Source organism: Sparus aurata, chromosome 8 (assembly GCF_900880675.1).
Source record: "Sparus aurata chromosome 8, fSpaAur1.1, whole genome shotgun sequence".
Classification (NCBI taxonomy): Eukaryota; Metazoa; Chordata; class Actinopteri; order Spariformes; family Sparidae; genus Sparus; species Sparus aurata.
The window spans coordinates 29932548-29957904 of record NC_044194.1 but is presented as its reverse complement, the minus strand read 5'-3'; the positions used below and the strand labels follow the sequence as shown (position 1 = coordinate 29957904).

The following is a 25357-nucleotide window of genomic DNA, read 5'->3' as shown; positions in this document are numbered from 1 at the left end:
ACAAAGTACATTTACTCAAGCTCATATTTTTGAGCTACTTGTATTTCACTCGAGTATCTCCATTTCCTGCTAATAATGAAGATGATCATGTATATCACAATATATATCAAATACTCAGAGGCGTTTACTCAAGTACTATTCATATGGGTGACTTTCACTTTTCCTAAAGTAATATTTTAACACTTTCGCTCAAGTACGTCTACTGGCTGCTTTTCACAATTCTGGCCGTTCCAAGCACAACTTTTGACTTCCTTACTTACTTGTTCCTTACTTGAATATTGTATGCTACTTATACTTCTGCTTTATACCCAACATTTAAGATGGGAATATTGTACTTTCTGCTACACTACATTTAATTGACAGCTTAAGTTACTAGTTACTCTCAAGATGAAGATTTTACACAATGGATGATATAACGATCGAGACCACGTTAAAGACCAAACCAGTTGTTTCAAACGTTTTCTTTTGGTTTCTGACGTCTTACGAACAGCAGTGTGGTCGCGGTCACATGTCAGAGCTCTGCCAAAAATGTCATTTCCCAGTCTTGACTTCTTACCTGGCTGTGCATCAAACCTTATACAAAGCAGAAGAGTTTGCTTTTCTTCTGTTCCGTCTTTATTTTTCAATTTAGGGAATAAAAACAAGAAATACAAAGTCATACAAATATCAGGAGCAGCAGCAGCAGCAGCAGCAGCAGCACAGTGGGTGAATGTTGCTCTGTTCTCATGCTCTCATCACATTCTCAATCCAGCTCAGTGTCTACTCAACTAATAATGGATGTTTGGAAATCATTTCAAATTGTAAGTTGACTGTTTTTTTAAAAAAAAATTCTGTTTGTGTGTTTGTTATCTGTCTGAAACTACACGTCAGGTTGTCACATTGTACAACGCAACTAATAACTAACGGCTCTAAAGCGGGCAGCGTTTGCCTCCTCAGCGGAAACAAAGCAGCAGCCTGTTGCCATTGTGCCACAGCGTCAAAGGAAAATGTCACTGTTTTAAAGGCTACATCTGCACAGTACACGTTCTGAGGAAAAGTCAGAGACGTTAGCATTCCACATCCATTCAGCTGTGACCTACAAGCGGGAACAGGAGTGGGAAACAGGAATTTCCAACTGCCTGCAAGACTTCGATGGAAACTGAAGAACTGAGGATGAGTGTGAGGAGAGCATGAGAAGGCAGAGTGAGGCCTGACGAAGATCAGGAAGAGGCTCAACAGAGGTACATTATTAACAATAAGATCAGTCAGACGCTCACCCCTCCTGTCTGTGCTGTAGATGCTACAGAGCGAGACGAGAGGCAGTTTAACACAGGCACAAAGGCAAAATATAATGTTTAGTAGGCACCAAGCTTAGTAGAGATCACAGTCATTTTCCAAGTGGAGTTGGTGCTAAGCCTACACACTACAGATAAATAAAGTTTGATTGCAGGCATTGATTCAAAAAAAGTCATAATTCCACATAAAAAAAGTAACTTTAAACTATAAATTAACTGAAACTACATCTATTTGAATCACCCAAGCTTGTCAAAAATAAATCTCAATACTGTAAAAAAAAAAAAAAAAACACCAAAATGTAGAATTCTGGCAACAACAGAAGTAATGTACAGAAGTAAGGCTTTTTAAACAGGAGCACCCTGACATTTTTTTTGTAGGGGAGGCCAGAAGAGGCCTCTGAAAATCTTAAGGTGACCACCAAAGGTTACTGTAAATAAATGGTACAAAATGTTAAATATCAGATGAACGCATACTGTTCTCATTACTGAGAAGTATATTATGCAAATGCAACTCACTAGGGGAAGGGGGTTTATTCGCAAAGGTGGACAATGCTACTGGAAAGACTGAAGAGAGGATCTGGAAAGAAAGAGGAAGCACACAAATTGAATCCTCTAGTGCTGCTACATAGTACAAAGCAGGTTTCACATAGCACTACGTTACCGGGAAATGAACACAGGGCACAGGATACAGATGTGTTACACTGGCTGATAGAGCAGCTTGTTGTAATTGAATGGAATATCAAGCAAAAACTTATCTTAAAAACTTTTAGACCAAAATACGAGACACTCAGTCGCCAAACACACGCGAGCAGGCGGGAGCGCTTCCTCTTCTCACGCACGCTTCTCTACACGTTTGATCCAATAATTACTCTGGTGCTGCACAGGTGTGGCGATGTGACACACGCCAATGTCAAATAAAAGAAAAAGACAAACAGCGAGGCACAAATAACCAAAGGGAAACATAGAACAGTCTGAAGAGAAGCCGGTCTGAGTAAACAACTGACGGCTGTTCGGTAGAGATCCTGTTCTGAAGGCAAGTTTGACTCGCAGGTGACATTGTTTGTGTAGTTAATGTTTTCCTACAGAGTGTTATTTTTGGCACCAGTCAAGAGGAAATTATTTTAGCCACCACTGTTTGAACGCCTTGTTCCTATGGTGCAGCTTTTGACATCAGTTAATGAGTCTGTCACGTTGTTGGTTTCTAACAATAAATCATGCAGAGGTTTTCAAAATAAAATGTCAACCAGAGCGAAAAAATGATTATAGAGATACAGAGATCCCTGGTGAAGTTGGCCCAGACTAGTCATGGTCTTGCATATTAACTTAGTTGAGGCAAGGCATGTTTATTTAGAGAGCACGTTTACGTACGCTGAGCAAAGTGCTTTACAAAGAGATTACATGAAACACCAGCAATTAAAGGTGCAATATGTCACATTTGGCCACCTTTCAGAATCTAACTCTAAACCAATAGGGGACAGGACATCATCAGAGTTACCGCTAACTGCTGCTTACTACAGCTGCCCTTAGCTAATAAGCTCAGTTAACCATGGAACTAGCAGACTATCACCTACTGAGGTACAAAGTGGCAAGGGGCTAGCTGGTTAGCATGCTAACTTCTATAGATCGCTCATGATCCCATTTTCTTGATAACATTTGCTCATTTTTGAATGTTTTAAAGAAAAATGATTTCATATTGCACACTTAAAGTTAATTACTGGAATAGAATAGCAGATGACAAAAACAATAAAATGACATACAAAGAAAGAAAAAAAAACAAAGAATGCTCTTCATGATGATGGCTCATGGGCTAAGGAAAATAGATTTTAAGAGGGTCTTGAAATGGAGGGGGATGATCTAATTATTCATGGCAAACTATTCCACAGTTCAGGGCCAGAAACTGCAGATGTTCTATCACCTTTGGGTGAAAAGGAGAGCAGTGATTGTTCTGCAGATGTGAGAGGTCAGGAGGTAGAGTAGTACGGGGTGAGTAATTCTGAAATGTAACTCGGTGCCAGTAAATGCAGTGCTTAAAAAACAAATAAAAGAATCTTAAAATAAATCCTCAGAGGCTAGTACAGGGGAGACAAGGTCTCCTTTCCTGTAGCCACTGAGAAGAATTTGTTAGGGTGCGATAGGGCTAACCAATTAATTCCTATAGAGAGAGAATCGCAGTAATCATGGCGAGAGGAAATTAAAAGTGTGAACTAAGGTTTCCAGATCTTCAATGGACAGGACTGATGTTAGCAGTAGATCTGAGATGGAAGACGCTTTGCTGACAATTGAGTTGATTTGTTTATTGAATTTTTAGGAAGGATTTATTTTTACATGGGACTTTAAAATTTGATGAAAGAGGCACAGCATTGATAGCGGATGCAGAGTTGTCTGCAGGACCAGAAACCAGGACCTTAGTTTTGTTCTTGTTCAGCTTAAGGAAGCATTTTGCCATCCAGGATTTTACATCCTTAATGCGATTGAAAGAGAGTAAACACTGCATGGATCACACGGTTTGAGCACGAGGTACAGCTGGGAGTCGTCTGCATAGTATCATATTTTCTGAAAACAGACCCTAAAGAAAGAAGGCAAAATGACAACAAAATAGGGCCAAAAACGGAGCCTTATGATTCTCGAGATGGAAACAGACGAAGAACACACAGTATCAATTCTGACAGAGGGTGATTGGTCTTGGATGTAGGAGAAGGGCCAGTCCCTGAATGCCAACAACATGCTTGAAGCAGTCCAGTAGGATAAAGTGATCAACTTGGTCAAAAGCAGCTGAGCAAAGAATTAATGTAGCGATTGCTCTAAGTTTAAGGACAGGAGTTTTGACAGTTTGTCACCCTCCATCGAGAAGTTGGAGATAAAGATTTTAATCTTGGAGAACAAGGATATAAAACTCAGTATCAAGATGTCCTTAATTTCAACGCAGTCATTGTCTATTTCTACTTATCCCATTCAAAAACAAGTGTGTGTATCCTTTTTATGTAGACACATAGAACTTGGAATCAATGGCAAGTCTTCGCCTTCTCCAACCTGTAATAATTATTCTGGCCACTGGGGGCAGCGCAACAAGCTATACGCAACACATTAACACAGGTATAATCAGCTCCTAAAGCTGTTATGGCTAAAATGTTGGCAGAAAATTGCTACCCTTGTGGCTGACTCAACTTTGGCATTCATTTAGAGCGGTGTTTCTGTTCACCTTATGAAAGTAAGCTCAATACTCACTCCACTTTTAGAGCTGTTCCTGAAGAAAATATTTGGACTTTAGCTGCTAAATGCTCCACAATGTTCAGCAGCTAGTTGCTACCTTAGTCTGTCCGATGTTAGGAAACCTTCCGGTAGCATATAGTGGGTCTACTATACATGTTTAGGTGCCATAAAAACCCAAACAACGAGCTAAAAGATGCTCTAAAGTTCAAGTCAAGCAGCTCTAAGTAAAAATAAACCATATTCAAAAGCATTTCCCCATAAATTATATTTCTGGGTATTGCCGATTATGCTGTGATTGTAGTTGGCATTTAGCCACACAAAAATAAAATCAAAAATAAATGAATGAAAGGAGAACAGATGAGACAACACAGACCAAAACCAAACACAACAGAACACGAGAGTGGAAAAAAAAACCTCAAGATTTATTTGTAAAGCACTTTCCACAAAATGCCCTGTAAACAAATTAGAAGGACTAATAACAATAGACGACAAAGTTTCCTAAAAATAAATAAATACAATTTCTACAGTCCTATTCTGGTTAGTCTCCCATCGGCTTTGTGCGATGGCTGGAGTGTTAGAAAGGATCTACCTCTATAACATACACATTAACCCATCCTGCATCCACCGGCAACGACTCTGCCCCCTCTCACACAGTCTCTATGGAAATGACGCGGCCACAGTAAAGTGGAACTTTTGGTCTGCTGGCAGGAGGAGGGTCCAAGTTAATAATACAGCACTAACTGTGGCTGTGTGCGGACAAGTAAAAACGAAACATGAGGATGAAAAATAAAAACTAGCAGTTCATAATGTGATCTGAAAATGTGCTCGTTCCTCCACTTCTTAATAAAAAACAAAACCCCTCATTTCCTCTCCAACATCTCTCTCTGTATTATCTTTGACCTCTTACCCCAACCTACCTCCACCCACACATTAAAGACTCCCAAACACACACACACACACACACACACACGCGCACACACACACACTAAAATACTATATAATGTGACAGAAGATCGAAGTAACAGTGAGATGTTTACATGGAAATGTCACCAGTGACTGAAAAACCAAAAGTGTTTGAAAGTGACTGAACCTCCACTGTAGACACTTCCCTCCCCCTTCCACATGAGCACAAACAAACCCTTGCTCTAACCTGACACTGGTTCAGTGTTCAGTTTGAAATGTTGTGTCTGAGAACACTCTCAGTGTGATGAGTTCACAGCTCACAGGGCGTTCTGTGAGCTGGGCTCAGTACGAGTAGATATTGATCCCCACTAATAATGACATCGCTGACCCCCCAAAAAAAACTCAACAGTAGGAAAATGGCGCATACTTTGAATTTTGACCCACTTTTCACTTCACACTTTTCAGTCCTGGTATATGCACCTAGGTGTATCTGACCTCAGACTAATGCATTTTTAATGGTAAACTTCAATTCAAAAAATCCTGTGAGGATATCAACAGTAGAATTTGCCACCATGGCTGGTATGTCATACTTTTTAAATAAATATATAATGCAAACAGGCTTCAACTAAAAACGTGACTTAACAGAACATTTTAACATCTCCCTATAGATCTGTCTCCTCCCTCTCAGTGTTCCCATTAGCCAGATGAGTAAGCTCAATATACTGACTACCCACCTGCAAGTGTATAATTCAGCTGACTAATGACAACATGACAGTCTTCATGTGAACCGACACTTCTGTCAACAGTCAAAATCAAGAAACAGAAACCTCTTCCTAGAGCAGCTTTCACACTACACTGGGTCACATAAACAGGTCCGGGTTAGAACCCAACAGACGACAGACACTGAGTGGTGCTGCAACGACGTCGACCAAAGAGCAACAACACAGAGAGCACAAAGACTTTAGCTAAACGTGCTAGAGTTGTAGTGACTGGTCAAAAGCTTTCCTTCATGAATATCTGACAAAACTAATCTTTTAACTTTAACTTTTACCTGGAAGCAAAAACTGGTTTCAAGAGATTAAAAGTAGATGCTTGCAGGATTTTAACAAAAAAAGCTCCTGGATGCAAAAGTTTTAGACCCGAGAGAGAGCTCTCTTCACAGCTGTTGACAGCTGCTTACAGCTATATACGGGTCAGTACGAAGGCTGACCGTGGTCTCAGACATCATCGACAATTACTGCCACAGCTGACATGTACATCTTCATTTGCCATATAAGGCACAGTTTGATAAACACAACAGTGATCTGATGAGGGAGGATATTCAGCATCAACATATTCACAAATGAAAACAATTCACTGAAATGCATTGTAATAAAAAACAACACATAACATCCTACAAAGCATAGTTAGTCACTAAAAATAGTTCATACTCAAATACAGGTAACAACCCAAAAATGTCAGCAACGTAAGAAACAAGAGAAAAAAGTTAAAGGCCCCTAACGCCTGCACGTTTCTGTCTTCATCAGGTCCTTATCAGCAGCCAGCAGACAGGGTGTGTGTGTGTCTTAGTGTGCGTGTGTGTGTGTCTTTGTGTGTGTGTGTGTGTGTGTGTGTGTAAGTAAGAGAGAGGGACTGATGCGGGAGGGGTCAACAGAGGTCAGGCTTCATCAGCTGTGATGTCAGAGCTCGGAGGTCACTGTTGGTGCAACCCAATTGGCCACTGGCTTTTAGGACTCCTGAGGCACCACCTCCATCATCTTCTGACAGAGGGCTGTGGTGGAGACTGTGAACACACACACACACACACACACACACGATTGACGATTACACACAATGTCAAGTGAAACAGCAGTTTCAGAAGCTCGATCATGAGCAGAGACAGGTGCTGTACTCACAGATTCCCTCTTGTAGCCACTGGGGTTTGCTCTTCCACCACACACCGATTAAGTACACAGGAATACCGGTGGCGATGATGCCGAAGCCGATGGCACATTCCTTTGGTGTCTTCCAGAAGGAGACGATGATGAGGAAAAGGCAGGCCAGCACGAAGCTCACTGGCAGCAGAATATTCACCTGCAGAGAGAAGACAGGAGGATTTATAACAGAAACTCTAAAAGATCATCAGGTTAGGTGAAGAGTTCTGCACAACCCCATCTCAAAGGGATTGTTCTGGGCTACTGTAGAATGTTGCACTGCTACATGGCAAACTGAGGACCCAGTAGCTTTGTAGATATATAAGGCTTATTCTAAGGTAAGAAAAACATGACAACTGTTGGTTTTAGTAATCATACACTCGTGAAAATATTATTTTGAACATTATATTCCATTCCTGCAGATATTATTTTTCCCATTTCAACCCCTAAATCCTCCACACCGGACCTTTAAGACTGGAGAAAAGTGCAACTACAATATAGTTCCCCTCAGAGGATGATAATGAACCAGTAAAGGTATGTGTCAAGTGGATCAGTGGGTCAAAAGCCTCACAGAAGCATGGACCACATTGCATTCATGTTTCTGATCACCTGATGAATACAAGTCTAGTATCCACACTCCCTTTTGCAACTCCTGAGAGAAATATTTGGCTCTTAGGCTGCTAAATACTCCACTATGCTTGGGAGCTAGCTGCTAACTTTCGCCTTCTGCTGTTTGAGGCTGATAATGCACATTACACCAAAAAAATATACAATGAGAGTGAACCAAAACAATCAGCTGAAAGGCACCAGAATGAAGGAGAGTGCAGAGTTGGTGATTACACAATATCAGTGAATGCACCTTCGGTCTGAGGCTGTTTTTCTTGATAAGGACAATACCTCCTCAGCTCTAATGAAGGTACATTTTTTTCGCTACAGCATACAATGATATTTGGGAAAACAGCGTGCATCCAGCTTTTTGGCAGTTTGGAAAAGGCCCTTCCTGTGTCACCATGACAACGCCCCTGTCCACAAAGCAAGGTCCACAAAGAAATGGCTTTCTGAGTTTGGTGAAGAAGAACTTGACCTCAACCCCATTCTATCTGGTTGAACTTGAACGCTAAATGTGAGCTAGGCCTTATAACCCGACATCCGTATTGGACCCAACTAATTGTGGCTAAAACGGCGCAGATCCCTGTAGCCATGTCCAAAACCTGGTGGAGAGCCCTCTCAGAAGAGTGGCAGCTGTTATAGAATCATATGAATGCCTCCAACAATCACTTATGGGAGGTGCGGTCAGGTGACCACACACCTTTAGCTATAGACTGAATGTGAACTGAAGATGTCATGACTCTGCAAGATCGCAGATGTACAGCGCCTCTTCAAAACGAGTAATTAGTAATTGTGTGATTCACTGGGAGTTCTGCTCCAAATCTGTTGAACAGCAGGAATCTGACAGACAAAGAAAGGAGAGAGAAATAGAGTGGGAGAGTGAAAGAGAGAAATGGAGGTCAGCAGGGAGACAGTGCCACCACTGTCCCTCCACTTAGTCGCACAAACGCACACACAGAATGCTGGGCTAACAGATCTGTCTGCCTCTTTCACTTCACCGCCCCGACAGACTCCGCCTCTGACCAATACACAACGCCTTTCAGCGGGCCGATGAGTAGTCAGGGCGGCCATTAGGCACTAATAAGGGATTCGCACATGTACGGCATCACACGTAAAAGTTCACACACTCACATTCAGACAAAGCGCAAACACTGCACAATGGTCGTCTGTGTGCTGGGGAGTCCTGCAGCAACTGGTTTCAGAAAGAATAGTGCTCTTCCTCTTGTACACACACACACACTCAAACGCACTATCAAGCCACAGGCCTCGACACCAGCTGACAAGCATCCAGCTTCTGTCCGTTAATCTGCGATCAGTCTCTATTCATCTGAGCTCTGCTGAATGGATCTTTGTTGGTCGCATCAGACGAAAAAGAAACATTTCCTGCTGCCAAAGCTAACTCAAGTGGGAGTAGATGGTGACAAAGTCCAAGTGAGACTTTCATGTCCAGTCGTCTTTAGCCTGTGTTCAGACTGCGTTCGTCTGTCCATCATCACAAAAGTCAGGGAGCACAAAACAAACAAAAACAGCGAGCCTTATCCAAGTTCCTGTGCTGATTTTTCTCTGGTTTCTGGTTCAGATTGGCTGAGTGCATTAGGTTCGGCTCACCTTGATTGGCCTCTCCAGCTCTGGCTTCTTATAGCGGAGCCACATCATCCCGACGATTGCCATGGCGATGCAGAGCCAGTTGAAGAAACTGAAGAAGTTTATGACGGAGAAGATGTCATTGGAGAAGGCGTAGAGCAGTGTCATCAAGCACTGTAGAGCACGAGACAGAAGTAATTAGGCATGCAATTCTTGTGGCGTTACAGATACTGTATACCGTTCTAGCGCGCAGTGAATTAGACAATATGGGTACATACAGTGAATATTAGTGATGGCAGTGGGGTCAGCAGGCTGGGGTGGATCATTGACAGCAGACTGGGAAGGTGACCCTCCCGGGAACCCACAAAGAATAACCTGAAAGGGACGGACAGACACGATTCTGAGCATGAACATGAAAATGGTTCCAAGGATTGTATTATGATCTCATGGCAAGATTCTAGCTGTTTGTGCAGAGCTCACTGTGTCTCTAAACCTGGTTAGTCTAAATATGTTTAAATGTTTCTTGGCATTTAAAAAAAAATAAAAAATCATTTGCAGTGCGTGTCGGTGTGTTACCTGGACGATGTGAACAGAGAGCCATTGACCGATCCAAAGCAGGACAGACCTACAAACACAGGGATGATCCATGCCATCGGACCCAGGTGTTGGTTACCAAAATCCTGTAGGGAAAATCCCACACAGAGAGTTCAGATGTGATGAGAACTCAAGAAAAGTAGGAAATTAGGTCCAGTCATATCAAAAAGGGATGGGGAAAATTCAGTGATATTAAACAGGCAGTGCACGTGGCTCGGTGGCGTGGGGACTACTGGCAGGGCTACGTTAGCAAGCCAGGGACATGTTAGCACCAGACAATGGCAATAGCACTATGACGTTATTTTCATTTTCTCTGTAATGTCCATTTTCTGCACCTGGCATTTTGTCATCAAGTTTGTTTGTTATTTTACTCAATAAAGCGTTATGGAGGAAGATACGGCTTTATTTCACCTCTGCAAACACATCCACTGATAGACGAAATTCAGCTGAAATATGCTGACTGATGTGAAACGTTGACACACTATTGGTGTGACAAGGCCAAAGCTATCATTTAGGCAACTGATCAGTGACGTACCAGGAACACTTTCATGACTTTTGGGTCTGTGATTGTAGGTTAGCCTATTGTCTGATGTATATCTACTGTATGTGTCACTGTTCATAGACAGAAAGTAGATGTGTGCACTCACCACAGCCACAGCCTCTGAGCCCAGCATCTGCTCAGGGGATAGGGTGGTGAAATAAGCGAGATTTGTCAGAACATACACTGCTGTCACTATTGGCAGAGAGATAATGATGGCACGAGGAAGGTTTCTGAGGAAGATAAACAAACATTCTGAGATTTTCAATCAATCCCCTGTATTTTATCATGAAATCATACAAGTCTATCAGTCATACTTGTAAGGATCGATCATCTCCTCAGTGACAAAGTTCAAGTAGTTCCTGTAAGCAGAAGAGAATATGAACAATTAAAAAAACTGTTTTGTAGCTAAACATATATAATGCTGACTGTGCATTTAAAACTGTTGTGTTTTAATCTCTAAATGGAAAAGGACAACACATTTCCCAAACACAAAAAAATTCTACTTCTTATTCCGACAAAGTGAAGAGAATGAAGAAACAATGTGATGTTATTGATACTTGAATATGAATTCACAATCTAATTAGAATGTAGGAAGAAGGCTTGGTGACAAATCATGAATATAGTTAACAGACATCAGGTGGAGTCTTATCATGATGGTAAGATAATGTCATTGGTTGACATAATTTTGTAGTTTAAAGTAATAATCCATGGCTCCAGGGCCGGCTCTTGGTGTAAGGCCAAATGGGCAGTCGTCTTAAGTGCCACATGCTGGAGGTGCGCCACCGATGAGCTAGCTAAAATGGTAGCTGCTACGGATGTTTATAAATCATCTGAACTCTAAGCCTGTTAACTTATTTGGCTAACTGTTGCTGCTGTCTGGTTAACTGCTGCTGTTGTTGCTGCTGGCTGTTAAGGGTTCCTCCTCCTACCCAAAATTTTCTCCACATCGTGTTCAACGTCTTTATCCTACTGATGCATAATCACAAGTAGGTAATAATTTGTTATGTTGAAGGACTGGTGCAAGTAGTAGCGTGCAGGCTGCAGCTACATGTTTTTGCTTGTACAGAAATAATCAGGCTGCCCCAAATCCCAATCTTGCCTAGGCTGCCAAAATGAACACACATGGAACCAGCCGTGCATGGTTTCATGGGTTCATTTTCATCTCTCAACCATGGGGGTTCTCTAAGAAATTATACAATGTTAGTCGTCTGATCCTAAATGATAAACTGGATAATGACCAGGCAGCACAGTGGCTTGCAACCTGACCACACAGGTAGTTGGATGTAGTAACTCACCAGCCACCGTAGGCAAACAGACCACTGTAGAGCGCCAGACCAATGCTGCCAAACTCGTATTTGGACCCCTTGAAGGAATTTTCCGGAAGAAGGCCATCTGTCTCACCTGGAGAACAAGGAGAAAAAATTTGGTCAAAAAAAATAAAAAATAGCCCAAATCCATCTGTCTGAATTACTGCTCTGGAGGCATTTACCAGCCAGTCTGGTGAACCTGAAATGTGGAACAATAAATGAAACAGTCATGTGTAGGTGCCCAACACACAACAGAATACCTTTGGAGTGGGAATGGTTAAATCTGTCTCAGTATGTGGATCAGTGATGGACTGCAGAATGTAATGGAGTTAAGACAGGCTGAGACGTTCAATAAGTGACCCAGGCTGTGGCAGGGCCCTGTGGATCTCCCCGAGGTAGGGACGGATCACACAACAGACAGTTGGATGGATACAAGAAGAGACAAGCAGAGGCAAGTTGGTGGTTTATTGCCTTGCTCAAGGGGAGGTAACCAGAAGCTGAGGGACTATTGTAATTGAATCGACCAGCCATTGTGAGGATTTATGACATTTTGGTCATAGCCCTTCTTCAGACCTTCGGGTTGATGCTGGTTTGAAGGGATCTGTGCCACATTCCTCCCCACAACAGGCACACATTCTCAGACACAGCGACGGTTGCTAAACCAACAGCCCTGGGCAGTGTTGGTACTGGGAGGGTTAGTCCTAAGCTGCTATGCAGCGTGGGAAACACCCGATTACTGGACTCATAACAAACACACAGATATGTGACTACAGCATCCCAAGACCCCTGCCTGGTTAGTCCTGCTCTACATATCAGCAAGATGGTAGCTGTGCAAGGGGTCTCTGGATCCTGGTCTATAGCCTGTCTAAACTCATGTCTATAGCTCAAGTCCTTACGGTTGTTTTAACTTGTTAGCAAAAGCAATAAATTACTTCTATCAGTAAGGATTAAATCCCACCTAAATGAATTTGAAACGATATTAACCATAGAAAGGCAGTAAAACTGCAACCACTGAATGAAATTATTTTTGAAAAATCATAAAATGCTTTCTATCAAAACAGCCAGTGATTTTTCGTTGAACTAATCGTTTCAACTCTACTCCACAGCCAATACTGATGCAGAAATATCTACAGTTGAAGTAAACCTAACCCTTACTAAAATTCACAACTCTAAAAACAGAACTGTGTTGCCATTACAGTGCTTTACTGATGAGGTAGAGCCGAGTTGAGTACAGATGAGAAATATTTGACATACAGGAGCTGTGTGTCAGGCGCCAAGAACATGGTACCGAAGAACATGTTAAGAATGGAGTTTGTTCAGTGGTTCACCGTTTCTGCCTGTATATTGATATGTTTACGTTAAGGTTGTGAAATGGTCACCCTTTGGTTAGGTTTAGGCATGAAAAGTACTCAGTTAGGGTTAGAATATGATCATGAGTTGTAAACGAACAATGAATGTGGTATAAAGAGCGACAAAGTCTTTGTAGGGAGGGGATGTCAGGGTGGATAGATGGATGGGTCAAACACAGGACTTTCACATGGGAGACCAGGGTTTGTTTCCCATATGAAGCTAAGCTATTTGAAACCCAAACCATTATTTCTTCCTTTTTTCCAGTCATTCTTACATATGGGACGATTATCACAGGAAATGCGAAACTACCGTAGGTGGAACCAGTTGCATCTGGATCTTTTGCATACCAATCAGCTGAACCATAGCCTGTATACACCCATGCACCTCTAATGGATGTCTAATTACTGGAAGTAGTCATTTTTGACTCAGTGACTGCTCCATTCAAACATTAAGTTGTTTCCTGCTCTTACATGTATCTGCAAAGGAGTCTTTTGTGAACAATTTGAGAATCTTTACAAAGACCTCATGTGATTATTATATACCCCAGGTCTTGGTTGCCCATTTCTTTACACACAAATACACGCAATCACAGCTCACCTTACATGTCAGTGGAACACCCAAATTATTCTTGACCTTTACAGCATATGGTGGCAAATTCTGAGTCATCCCTGACTCTTGCTCTTACTCCGCCCTCTTCAATCTACCCAGCTCTTGTTTTGTAGGACAAGGACTCAAAAAATAGATATTTCGTTCAATCCACTTTGTGTCAAATTAGCTCTTACAATTAACACTTCACAGCTTTATTCATTCTACTGTTACCCCCCATTTACTTTCCACCTCACTGGTCAGGAAACACTCTGATCTGCAATCAGCTGGTCACATGACACCAGTGCCAGGCAGTGAAAGTGAGACACATGAACACACACATAAAATAAAATGTGCATGCAACACACACACACACTCAAAGGTGCACAAAGACAACCTGAGCTCTTTCTTCAAGTGAGCTTCAGTTAGACCGTGTTTAATGGTTGGAAGTAAAAGGATTTTAAGCATTAAATGAAGAGTAGAATGGCTGCAATTACTAATTGGTTTGGTCTGATATCTTCTTATTCCACAAAACTAATACCTTTGAGAAATAGTTCAACATTTTGGGAAAAATGCATGTAAGACAAGAATATCAATACCAAAGGCTATACGTTTGAGGCTAGATCAATGAGCTGATTAGCCTAGCTTAGCGTAAAGAGGGGAAGCAGGGGGAAACTGCTAGCTAACACCTCTTAACCTGGCTAATTGGCATTTTGTATGTTGTTGGTTTTAGGGGAATATATCTGGTGCAACTATGTCCTGACAACCAACAATTGTATCCCCTGCCCAGTAGCCTAACCTAAAACCATTTTCATCTCTGTTCGTTCACAAATTTAAGTCACACATTTTGATGAGAAAGACATATTTTAAACCATTAAGTGAGCCAGGCTAGCTCTTTTCCAGCTACATAGCATTTATGTTGAGCTACATCAATCAGATCACAGCTGTACCTTCATACTGAGTGCAGAGTGGTCAGTCTTCCCATCACAAAGATTTTTATGCTATACCTTTTTAAAGATTATTTTTGGCCTTTATGACAATAAGACAGGAGAGCTGGAAGAGAGCGAGGGGAAGACATGAAGAAAAGGGCCACAGTCTGGAACTGAACCCTGGCCAAGTGAGCCACCAGGGTGCCCCACAGAATAACCTTACTTCTAAACAAGCTCCCAAAAAGGTTCTCCTCAAGGTGTCCCTCTTTTGTTTTGAACATAAATGAAAATCACACATACAATTTTAGGGATAAGAAAGGTGATTGTCGTTATTTAAGTTATCTAGTGCAACTGCACAGATGGTAATTGGTTGGGCTGAGCTAACGAAACAGTTTAAAGGATTACCTGTGGCCCTGATTCATACTAGCTGTAACAAAGAGGTCTTCATGCTTCTTTTCATCAGAACGGTCATGGGCATACATGGTGAATTTGAAACCGTTTTTCATGTGGATTAAGCTCAATTTAACAACAGATATTTGGCTGCGAGGGTGCAGTGACTGAGGTTACGTTAAATTTAAAGAGGCCGCGGATCAGGTAAAGGCGAAGGAATTACACGGATTAGGCGTACTCTTAAAACTGCCATGAAGGGAGTTCACCATGTTTTGGGCTAATTGCTAAGACCTCTGATGTGAAACCCTCCCACTGCATAAACACACACCTTTTACTCATGAACACCTCAGGCAGCTGTGGGTGAAACAGCAGAGCAAAACCATTTCTAGATGTCAACCAGGACTTTTAATGGAGGTCAGAACATGTTAGAAAGTGTATCTGTGCATGTTTTCTTAAATAAATCGTGTGAGTATCAGATAGATACAGACTAAGAAGGAGAGAGGAAAATCCTTGTACTGTGACGAGATGAGACTGAGGTAAATCAGAGGTAAGTTTACGTGGCTGCCGGTCAGTATGAGATCAGTCGGTGTGAGTGCTTCACCTCCAAACAGTGTGGCCAGGCGTCAGATTGAGAAAGCTGGGTTTACTGCAGCTAATCAGATTATTGTCCCCTAATCTGAGACGCCGGCAGACTCCGACATTATGAGCCACAGAGCTCCATGCACACGCACACACACGGTGAACACAGTATAAAAGCACGAGTGTATGATGGATCAGGATGAGTAGAGTGCATCTGGTGCCAGTTTGGTTTATCTTTACTAAACTCACATCACCATGGTGACTACAATAGACAGATCGCTACATGATCATATTAAATGAGGGACTGGATGTTTACGCTCACATGCTCAGTTTTACATAACTCATACAAGGATCCCTTCTATGACACTGATATTAAGTGTCAGCTCTTTTCTATTATATGTCATGTAACTTAATCACGGTGCCTCCCTGCAATTGAAATCTCCATTTCTGCTGTCTTGCAAGAATCTTTGAAAAAAAAAAAAAAAAAAAAAAAAGTGTGACCCATTTATCTAGTTCCCCAACTTCTCCGTTCTGCAATACCCCTCTCTCCAAATTATCTATTTAGCTCAGGAAATAAATGATGAGTATATAGTCTGTGTCACATTCTTCTTTCTCTCTCTCTTCTGTCTTTGATCACATGGCTGTTTAAAGAATACAAGTATGTTATCTAAAAACAGACCAAACAATCAGTAACATCCACTCCAACTGCAGTGAAGACAGACTGTCAGGTGAGTTTGTTGATGTGATCACAGCCACATCATTGTCCTATTCCATATAATCAGAGCTGTCTCAGATAAACAGCTATTAGAAGCACTATGAGGGATAGATTGGTGTTAAAGATTTAACGAATGCCACGAGACAACACATGATGTCAGAAAAGATCCCGTTTCAGACAGCACTTAGTAAAGGACTAGAATTACAAATGAGAAGAATTACTGTTCATGCTGCAGCTACACTCAAACCTAAACAGGTATTAGACCGGCAGAGCTCGCATTCAATTTATGTGGATTAAGTCTGCTCCAAAATAAGACACCGACACACTTCCTTCCTCCACTGAACAAAGGGCTGGGATCAGTTAGGGCTCATGTTTTTCAGTCGAGATTGAGTGCAGACAAACAAAAGAACGTTTCTGAAAAACAAAGTTACTAACGTGATTAGTGCGGGTGTGGGTAACTTCTTAATAGCGGCATGGTTTGTTAATCTGGGCCCAGTGTTTCTAAATTATAAATCTAGGCACTGTTACTCACAGTGTTGCCAGATTGGGCGGTTTTCCGCCCAATTGGGCTACTTTTGTTGACGCCAGGCGGGAAAAAAATACATGGGGCGGGTGAATAAAATTTGGGCTGCTTTAGTCCACATTTGGCGAGTTTTTAATATTGTGAAAACAGCACTCTGAACTGCGGGAGCCCATCAGGAGCACCGGAGGAGCAAGTTAAATAGAACAGAAAAGCGCCAACCCCACCCCCCGGCTAACGGCGAGGAGCATCTCTCTCTCTCTCTCTCTCTCTCTCTCTCACTCCCTTTTACAGATTTGGAACAAACCGTGATGCACAGGTCTGCGTAATTAATCAGAATATAATCGAAATTGCGATATGGCTAAATGCAATATTCAAATCACAAGAAGCCGCAGGTTTTTGCTAAAGGTAAGATGTGTGAAAAAACAGCATTATAATGAAGTACTCTAGTGCTGCAGAGATGCCCTGGTCTACAAATCTTGTTCTCAAGATGTAAGAAAACACGTTCTTGGCCACAGACCCCCATTTCTTTAAAGTGATTGTGGCCAAAGCTCAGGACTTCTTAAACTGATAAAACTTGAGATAATTGGTCTGTGAATCTGTGAAATCAAACGCAATCTTGAGAAACCTACTCAGCTCTAATCCTTCTTGTACCACTCAATGAGATGCGTCCACTGTAATGGTGTACTAAGGCCTCTGACCTTATCAGTTAACAACCTTATACGTTTAAATGTTTTCAATAAAAAAGTCTCAAAAATGTTTACTTTACCCAGGATTAAGTACTTTACTGTTTGTTGCATTACTATTTGGAGGCAAGACTATGAATTCAGGGTTCATTATTTTGGCAAAAGTTAATATATGTCCAACATTCCATCTGATTCCGATCTTTAACGTCCTCATCAGCAGCTCTTTCCCAAGAAGACAAAGTTTATTTGATGGGACAATGCTCCCTGCTCCTTCTTAAGAAGTTATATCTTAAAGCAACATTTTCTCTTTTCTCCATGGGTAACCTGCTACTGATCCCTGCCAGTAGAAAAAAAAGCACACTATTTCCCTTTCTCAATCTCTTTATTCCCCACCTTCCCTCTCTCTAACCCAGATCCTGACCTCCTCCCCCGGTTCCAGCTCTTTCTGCTCAGCTTCTGAACAATTCAAGTCAGTGTTGTTGAAGTCTCGTTTGCCCACCAGTCAGCTGATCTGAGACCTGTGACCTCCGACCTCCACACAAACAAGCAGTCTGTCAGTTCACCCACTATACATGTGTGTATACTATGAAGCTCCATCTGTTTTCATCCGTTTAAGGTACATTCAACTCAAAAACTGGAGGTCTGGTGTCGCAGCTTGAGTTAAACTGAGACTGTCCAGACAGCGGAGCTTCAAAGCTTAGCAAGGGTTAAAGTCAGGTGTAAGGTCAAAGAGGTTACGGGTGAGCTCAGCGCAGCAGACAGAGGAAACACATAGCTGGAGGAAGCGTACAGGTAATTGGTGAGCTCAGCTGCTATCCACAATCACCCCTTAGTCTGTGTGAGCTCCACTTCAGTTTAAACTCACATTTCTCTTTTCTTTTAAATCAAAAGGCATATCTCAAATTGTCAAACACTTTACTGAGTAAAACACTGTCAAAAAGAGCCCCTCTCCCAGCATCCATCTACTCATCTGTAACTATTTGCTGTGTGATTAAATTCAGTCTGCAAAACTTGGTCCGTGTCTCAAACTGACTCATTCACATGCAACACACATGCTTGCTGACTTTCTTTTAAGTGGGTTGCCCCTTTGAACATTCTCCTCCTAACAGAGCACAGATCCACTCTCATCGAATACTGATCTACTGTACCACTGATTTCAGTTCGCCCCTGTGTCTCTCTCAGAGGATAGCAGGCAGCCAACAGCTTCACTACGGACAGGAAGAGAGGCGGCCATAGGTGCACAGCAGGACTTGGCAGCAGACTCGCGCGTGCACACACACACACAGATACAGCCGGTGGTGGGGTATATAAACCTGCAGTTACCTGGTGGAAGTTTTTTTCATTGGAAAGGAAGCGGAAAATGTATTACGCTGCCTTTAACATTTAAAACTGCAAACCATAGTGGTCTAATTTCTATGACATGAACCCACTGAGCCCTACAGTCTCACTTCAGGGTTGCACTGTCTTCCTCTAGGGGGCAGTGTTTACTGAAGGCACATTATTAGACTTAAACAGATGGGTAGGATGTCATAATACACAATCAGTAAACCTTCAGTGGTCTGATGACTTATAATGAATGGGATACAAACTATTGCTTGTTCAAACAGACTGTATGATTCAGATGTCTTATAACTTATAAAGGAGCCGCCTTCTTCTCAAGAGTCATTGTCAGGTTTTTGTGTGCAGTACTGTCTTTGGCTACATTTCACAACATCCTGTGGCTTTAATGAGGTCTCGGCCCAACTCCAGGAAGCATAACACCAGCTACTCTGCTTCCACACATTCACTGCTTGGATGGGACAAAGACAACAGTGAGTGCTGGCTGAGATTAACTTTAGACAGAGTGGGATTACAATGCTGGAATTTGATCAGACACAACACAAACACTGTGCAACATAAACTTGGGGTTACAAGGCTTCACACAGAGAAAGAAAATGCCAACATAGGCTCTTCTATTTCACATAATTTCCTCAATTAGAGCTCATTTGTCTTTGAATCCAGGATTATTTTAATAAGAAAGTGTTTGTGTTATTCAATAATTTTAGAGCAATTATTTTTTAAGTACGAGATTATTTTTGTCATGGTTACATGAGATTTACAGAAACATGCAAAACATAAAATCCAACTGATATCACTATTATGTAAGTGAGAAACTGATGAAATGAAAATATTTCAGTTAAGATTTCCCCTCATAGAGCATGGGTGTGCTTATCTATTCAAGTCAGAGGAGGGAAGCAGTAAGGGGAGACTTTATAGAAAGAAACAGAACTGCTCAAGCAACCGCTTCCTGTTTCAGGTTGTGTTAGGGCTGGGTATCACCAGGTACCTCGCAATACGATACTATCACGATATTTTGACCACGACAACCATAATATTACGATACAGCGATTCTGCGATAATCGATCTATTGCAAGGAATTTCATCCACGATACATCACGATATCTGTGTCGCTGAAGAAATTCAGAATTTATTGACTGCACTGAATCCATTTCACAGGAATTACAAAACATTGTCAGTCAATTTCACATGAATGACAGCCAAGTAAACAAAGAGTATATTGCACAGTGTCTCTTCTTAACACACACACTGACTACAACTATCATTAAATATCTATACGTGTGGGTTTCAGAGCTACTTAAACCATTTTTTTTTCATTTTATTTCGTTGTATACCTATGTTTGGATAAAGATAAAGTTGTCCTCCGAAGAGGGGTGGTGGTGGTGGGCCAAAAAAAAAAAATAAATAAAAATAATTATTTTTGTTTTTTACATTTTTAAATATCGATATTTGGCACCAGTGTATCGATAACGTACCTCAAGACGAAATATCGCGATATATCGTAGTATCGATATTTTGGCACACCCCTAGGTTGTGTGGCACACAGCGCACCATTAAAATGGCATGCTTCCTGTATGAATACCTGAACCTATACAGTGCGTGCTGTGCTACTGTGTGTAATTTAAGACAACTGTTATTAGACTGGCAGTTACATAAACAAGCAACCTGCAGGGAGCAATTCACACTTAGGGTGTGCTTTCCAAACTGAACATGTCAAGGATAAGAATTCCCAAAAGCTAAAGTCAAGTCCAAAGCTTTCATTGTGCTATATTTTACAAACTGCTGTCAGCATGTCATTAACTTTACTACTGAACTGATCTGGATTCAAATTGTAATGTATGTGTGACCTGATTCACAATTGTGTTAACATTCCTTTAAAACAAATATATAGTTTACCATTTTAATCTTATGTGTAGTACACCTTATCAGTGGTATTATTATCAAAAGGACCAGTGTGTAGTATTTAGTGGCTTCTACAACGAGGTTGCAGATTGCAACCAACTGAATATACCTCAAGTCTCCTCAAGTGTATAGGAGAATCAATGGTGGACGCTTAAAACAAGAAATTAAGCTCCAAGTAGGGCCAGAGTTTGGTCTGTCTGTTCATTCAACGCAATACAAGACTGTGTGAGGGATTCTGGTGACATTGGCGGAAAAAATATTATTGCTTATTAACGCGTGGCCACATTCACCAATGTCACCAGAGGGGCTACGTAGATAGCTGACTAATGTAACTAACTGGTTAATTATGTTTCTTCACTAAAGAAAATGTATTATATTTAGGTTTGATATTAATATTTCATGTACTGGTATATATCATAATGCAATACAAAGGCAATTGTATTCAAAGTTGTATGCGTTTGTGTATTTCTATGTATTCGGGGTATTGGTGCTTGTGCGAAGTACCTTTGCCTATCTTGATGAAGCCGATGATGATGATGAGTATGAGTGCCAGGAGCTTGGCCGCTGCAAAGAAGTCCTGCACTCTGGTGGCCGCCTTCACACTGTAGCAGTTCACAAACGTCAACAAGACTGCGGAGAGACAGAGAAAGGAAAGAGTAAGAGAGAGACTGTAGGTGATGGCACACTTATGAGCCCCTCTGTTGTCTGTCACTAACCACATGAAACATCCACTCACTCTAATGACTCAAAATGTACACACAGAACTACAACATATATACACCCCCTCAGTCTTTACTATATCTACTGGGTACTGTGCTGCAAATATTTTCGGAATTTAAAGAACTGGAGCTGGAGAAGAATTCAGAGATGGTTAACAAATTCTTGAGGGAATAAGAACCTTTTCCCTTTTTCTGGTGCTGGTAGCCACCCCCTCCATCACACACACACACAAGTTTGTTAAAGCGGCACATAACCCTGGACTCCATCAACAGTGATTAACTAAAGCAGCAGGTTCCTTCAGAGCTCCTAAATCAGGTCGGGGCCACAACAGAAAGACAAGACTGAACACAATAAGGCTCTGTGTTAAAGAGACCAGGACAAAGAGAGGGAGTCTGAGTACAGTGGCTGGACACACACATAAACACACACACACACACACACACACACACACACACACACACACACACAGACTTAGACACACGTACACACTGGCATCAAAATTTACACAGGCATGCACACTCAATACTACAGAAAATACGTGTGCATATGTTATTCACAATTGTGAGCGGACACACTGACATAGAAATAAACTGATCTCAATTCCACAAACTACCACAGACGTGGGTTAGGTAAAACAATAACTCACATCCAAATGTGCGTATGATCTATGTGTACATAAGTACGTGTGGGGAGATTTGGCTTTCAGCCCCACGGTGACCCTGACCACCCCACTGCCTACACCACTGGCATGCACACACACACCTAAGCGAGTGAAAGACATGCGCACGCACGCACACACACACACACACACACAAGCGAGGCTGACGGTCCGCGGCTTTGTCATGTGGTTTCAGTCAGGATTTAGCCTGCAGACAGTTTGAAGATTAGGTGCTGCCAGAGTTACACGTACAATCAAACACACACATTAATATATATGCATACACAAGGTCATGTGTAATCATGTAATCAGATAGAGAAGGAGTGGGCGAGGTTTAAGGGGGAATAACTACTTGCTGTGAGTGGCAGTTGAAGCAAACGGCACAGTCAGTGCCTGGTAGGCTAAAGCAGCTAATAATCCAGAGTTAATCTGGTTAAGACTCCATACAAAACAAGGCAGTGTGTCTGGTGAAACACACTCAAATTGACCAGCATTTTTAACAAACACTGAACTGTGAGGCTAATGTCAACAGGCTAAACACATTTACTCACCCTAAATGCAGCACTGTAGTAGAGATTTAACTGGCTACTTTGAGCGGAATTAAAAATGTTAGTTACCCGTTAATCACATGCAGCCCAATTTATAATTTATATATTTTTGGCATTTTAACATCTTACACAATGTGGCCCTGACCAGTGAAAATCACATATCTCTACTTTTGAATTTTTGTATAAAATTAAAGGAGGGGGTGCTCCTTTATGAGTTGAGACGGTATCCCTATTTCTTAAGCCAAACACACAATTTTTTACTGAATCATCTGAAAAATGCATTGCAACAAAGCTGAAAACATGACTGTTTTTCTAAGATCATGAAATTTGCCATTTTGGAGATTTAGACTGGACAGCGATGAACACAAAACATTACTGATAATTTCTATATTTTTTCACTTTTCTGAATAACTCAACGCATATCCTAATATTTTCTCTCACTCTAGATTTAAGCAAACTTTAAGAAAGACTCAGTGTGACAATTTGGTAGCCTACAGTATGGTGTCAGGCAGGCTAATGGGAAAGACTGCATATGATCATTAAACAAATAATTTAAGGGAAAAGTTTATTAAAGCGTTTTTCTTTGTTTAGTTTTGAAGATTTAAGAGTTATTTATCTCAACATATTATTCCCTTATTTATATTTCATGTCATATTTGGAACACTGGCCTCACTATTCTCTCAAATTCGGAAAATTTGTCATTACATTAAGCTAGTAGCTTCAAGCCTGGGGGGGCCTAACGTCTGTGTTTATAAGTTTAGAAACTTAGTTACATTAGTTTTATTTTACATTCTAAATGTAACATATTCACTTCCCACTTAATGTCATTCTGTTAGTGAGAAAATGCGTATAAGTGCTCTAAGTTAAATTTCCACAGTGTTTCTTATGGCCTCACTGAGTGAGACTAGCTGGTGATGCCCGCGAGCATCCTCTCTCATCCCTGAGCTGATGTAATATCGCGACATTTTTCACCACTGTTTGAGGCTGAGCGCGTGGATGAATGTGTAGTTCTGTGCCTGTGTCTTATGCCGGCACCACACGTGGTCACTTACATGTCGCACTGACACTATTCATGGAAACTGACCCACCGACGCAAGAGTGTGCGCCGAGTCGGTGGGTCATCCCATCTGTCTGAGTCACGTCAGCCACACAGGTGCGCGCTAATTATGACAGGCTGACACAAATACACACACAGGATGCGCATCTTAATTCATTTACATTTGTGCCGCTGGCATGCACACCTCAGCACAACGACGCCTAAAGTTGCATCATCTTGGACAGCATGGCCCGGCTCGGATACTCACGGATACAGAGGCAGGCCACGAGCTTGGCCCCTTCCTCCGGCACCGGGCACACGGGGAAAATTGGTTTGAGGAGGTAGGTGGCGAACACGTAGGCGACGATGTACTGCGAGGACGGCCGGATGATGAGCAACTCGATCCAGAGTTTGAGGAAGGCCGGCAGGGAGCCGTACACCTCCAGGATGTAGGCATAGTCTCCGCCGGACTTGGTGATGGTGGTCCCCAGCTCCGCGTAGCAGAGGGCTCCCACCGTGGAGAACACCCCACACACCGCCCACACTATCAGGGACAGACCCACCGAGCCGGCCTCCTTCACCACGCCGGTCGGTGTAACGAAGATGCCGGAGCCAATGATGGTGCCCACGATGATGGCCACGCCGTTCACCAGGGTGATGGTCCTCTTCAGGACGACCCCGTCCTCTCCTCCGGCGGCGTTGTTGGGGCTCTTGCCGTCACTTACCGATGCTCCAGTCTCGTTGGGGTCCCCCTTCTCCCCGCCGCTGCCCGGGGTCAGCATCCTTTCCGTCACTTGCTTGTCCTCCTCTCTGTCTGCGGAGGAATTTGAGTTTCTCTTTTTTAGCACCGACATCGTTGGCTTAGTTTCCTCTTCCCTCTTTCTTCTTGGACACAAAGCTTCCCACTTTGCCGCCTCTCTCCCTCAGTCGCCAGTCCGTTAGTCCCCTCTGTGTCCGCTGTGGTCTGGTGCCGGCCGGGCTCAGCCACGAGGAGCGGTGTGTCTGTTGGTCTGAGTCAGAGCAGCGTGCTTTCTCGTTCACCTACTCTATCCTAGTACAAAGAAACTGGAAATTGGCATGATGGCCCTCCTCCGTCAAGGCCAGCCCCTGCTTTCAGACCGCCGTCTCCTCACTAATGCCCACATCACTTGTCTCTTTCGCCCTCTAGCGGCGGACGGCGGTACTTTTCTTCGGCACTTCCGCATCCCACAGCTCTGCTCTTGGTTGGAGGGACCACATGACGGACCCCCTTCTTTATTAAATGACATGGAAATACCAATAATACTGTTCAGGAGCAGGAGGAACTGGAACTCCTATCTTATTTTCCAGCCAAGCACTCGTAACAGTTGGACTGGTTTCATGGTGTTGGAATCTCAAGGAGAGAGTCTGAAAATAGAGTTAGGGGAGCTGAGGCCCCCAGGAATTGGGATTTACAACAACTCGTGTCGTTGACGGATCCGGCGCAT

The 25357-nt window shown here is 42.3% G+C and overlaps 1 protein-coding gene across 1 annotated transcript; it reads right to left on the bottom strand.

The window, feature by feature from the left end:
* Positions 1-4885: 4885 nt before the first annotated feature.
* Positions 4886-25033, bottom strand: slc7a5 (solute carrier family 7 member 5). The gene is made up of 10 exons (XM_030425882.1): positions 24160-25033; positions 21434-21559; positions 11924-12029; positions 10943-10987; positions 10735-10858; positions 10070-10173; positions 9772-9868; positions 9518-9667; positions 7283-7460; positions 4886-7170 (listed from the first exon to the last, which is right to left on the bottom strand). Exons 1-10 carry the CDS (start codon positions 24743-24745, stop codon positions 7115-7117), a joined length of 1572 nt encoding a protein of 523 aa, XP_030281742.1. The 5' UTR covers positions 24746-25033; the 3' UTR covers positions 4886-7114.
* Between the last annotated feature and the right edge of the window lie 324 nt (positions 25034-25357).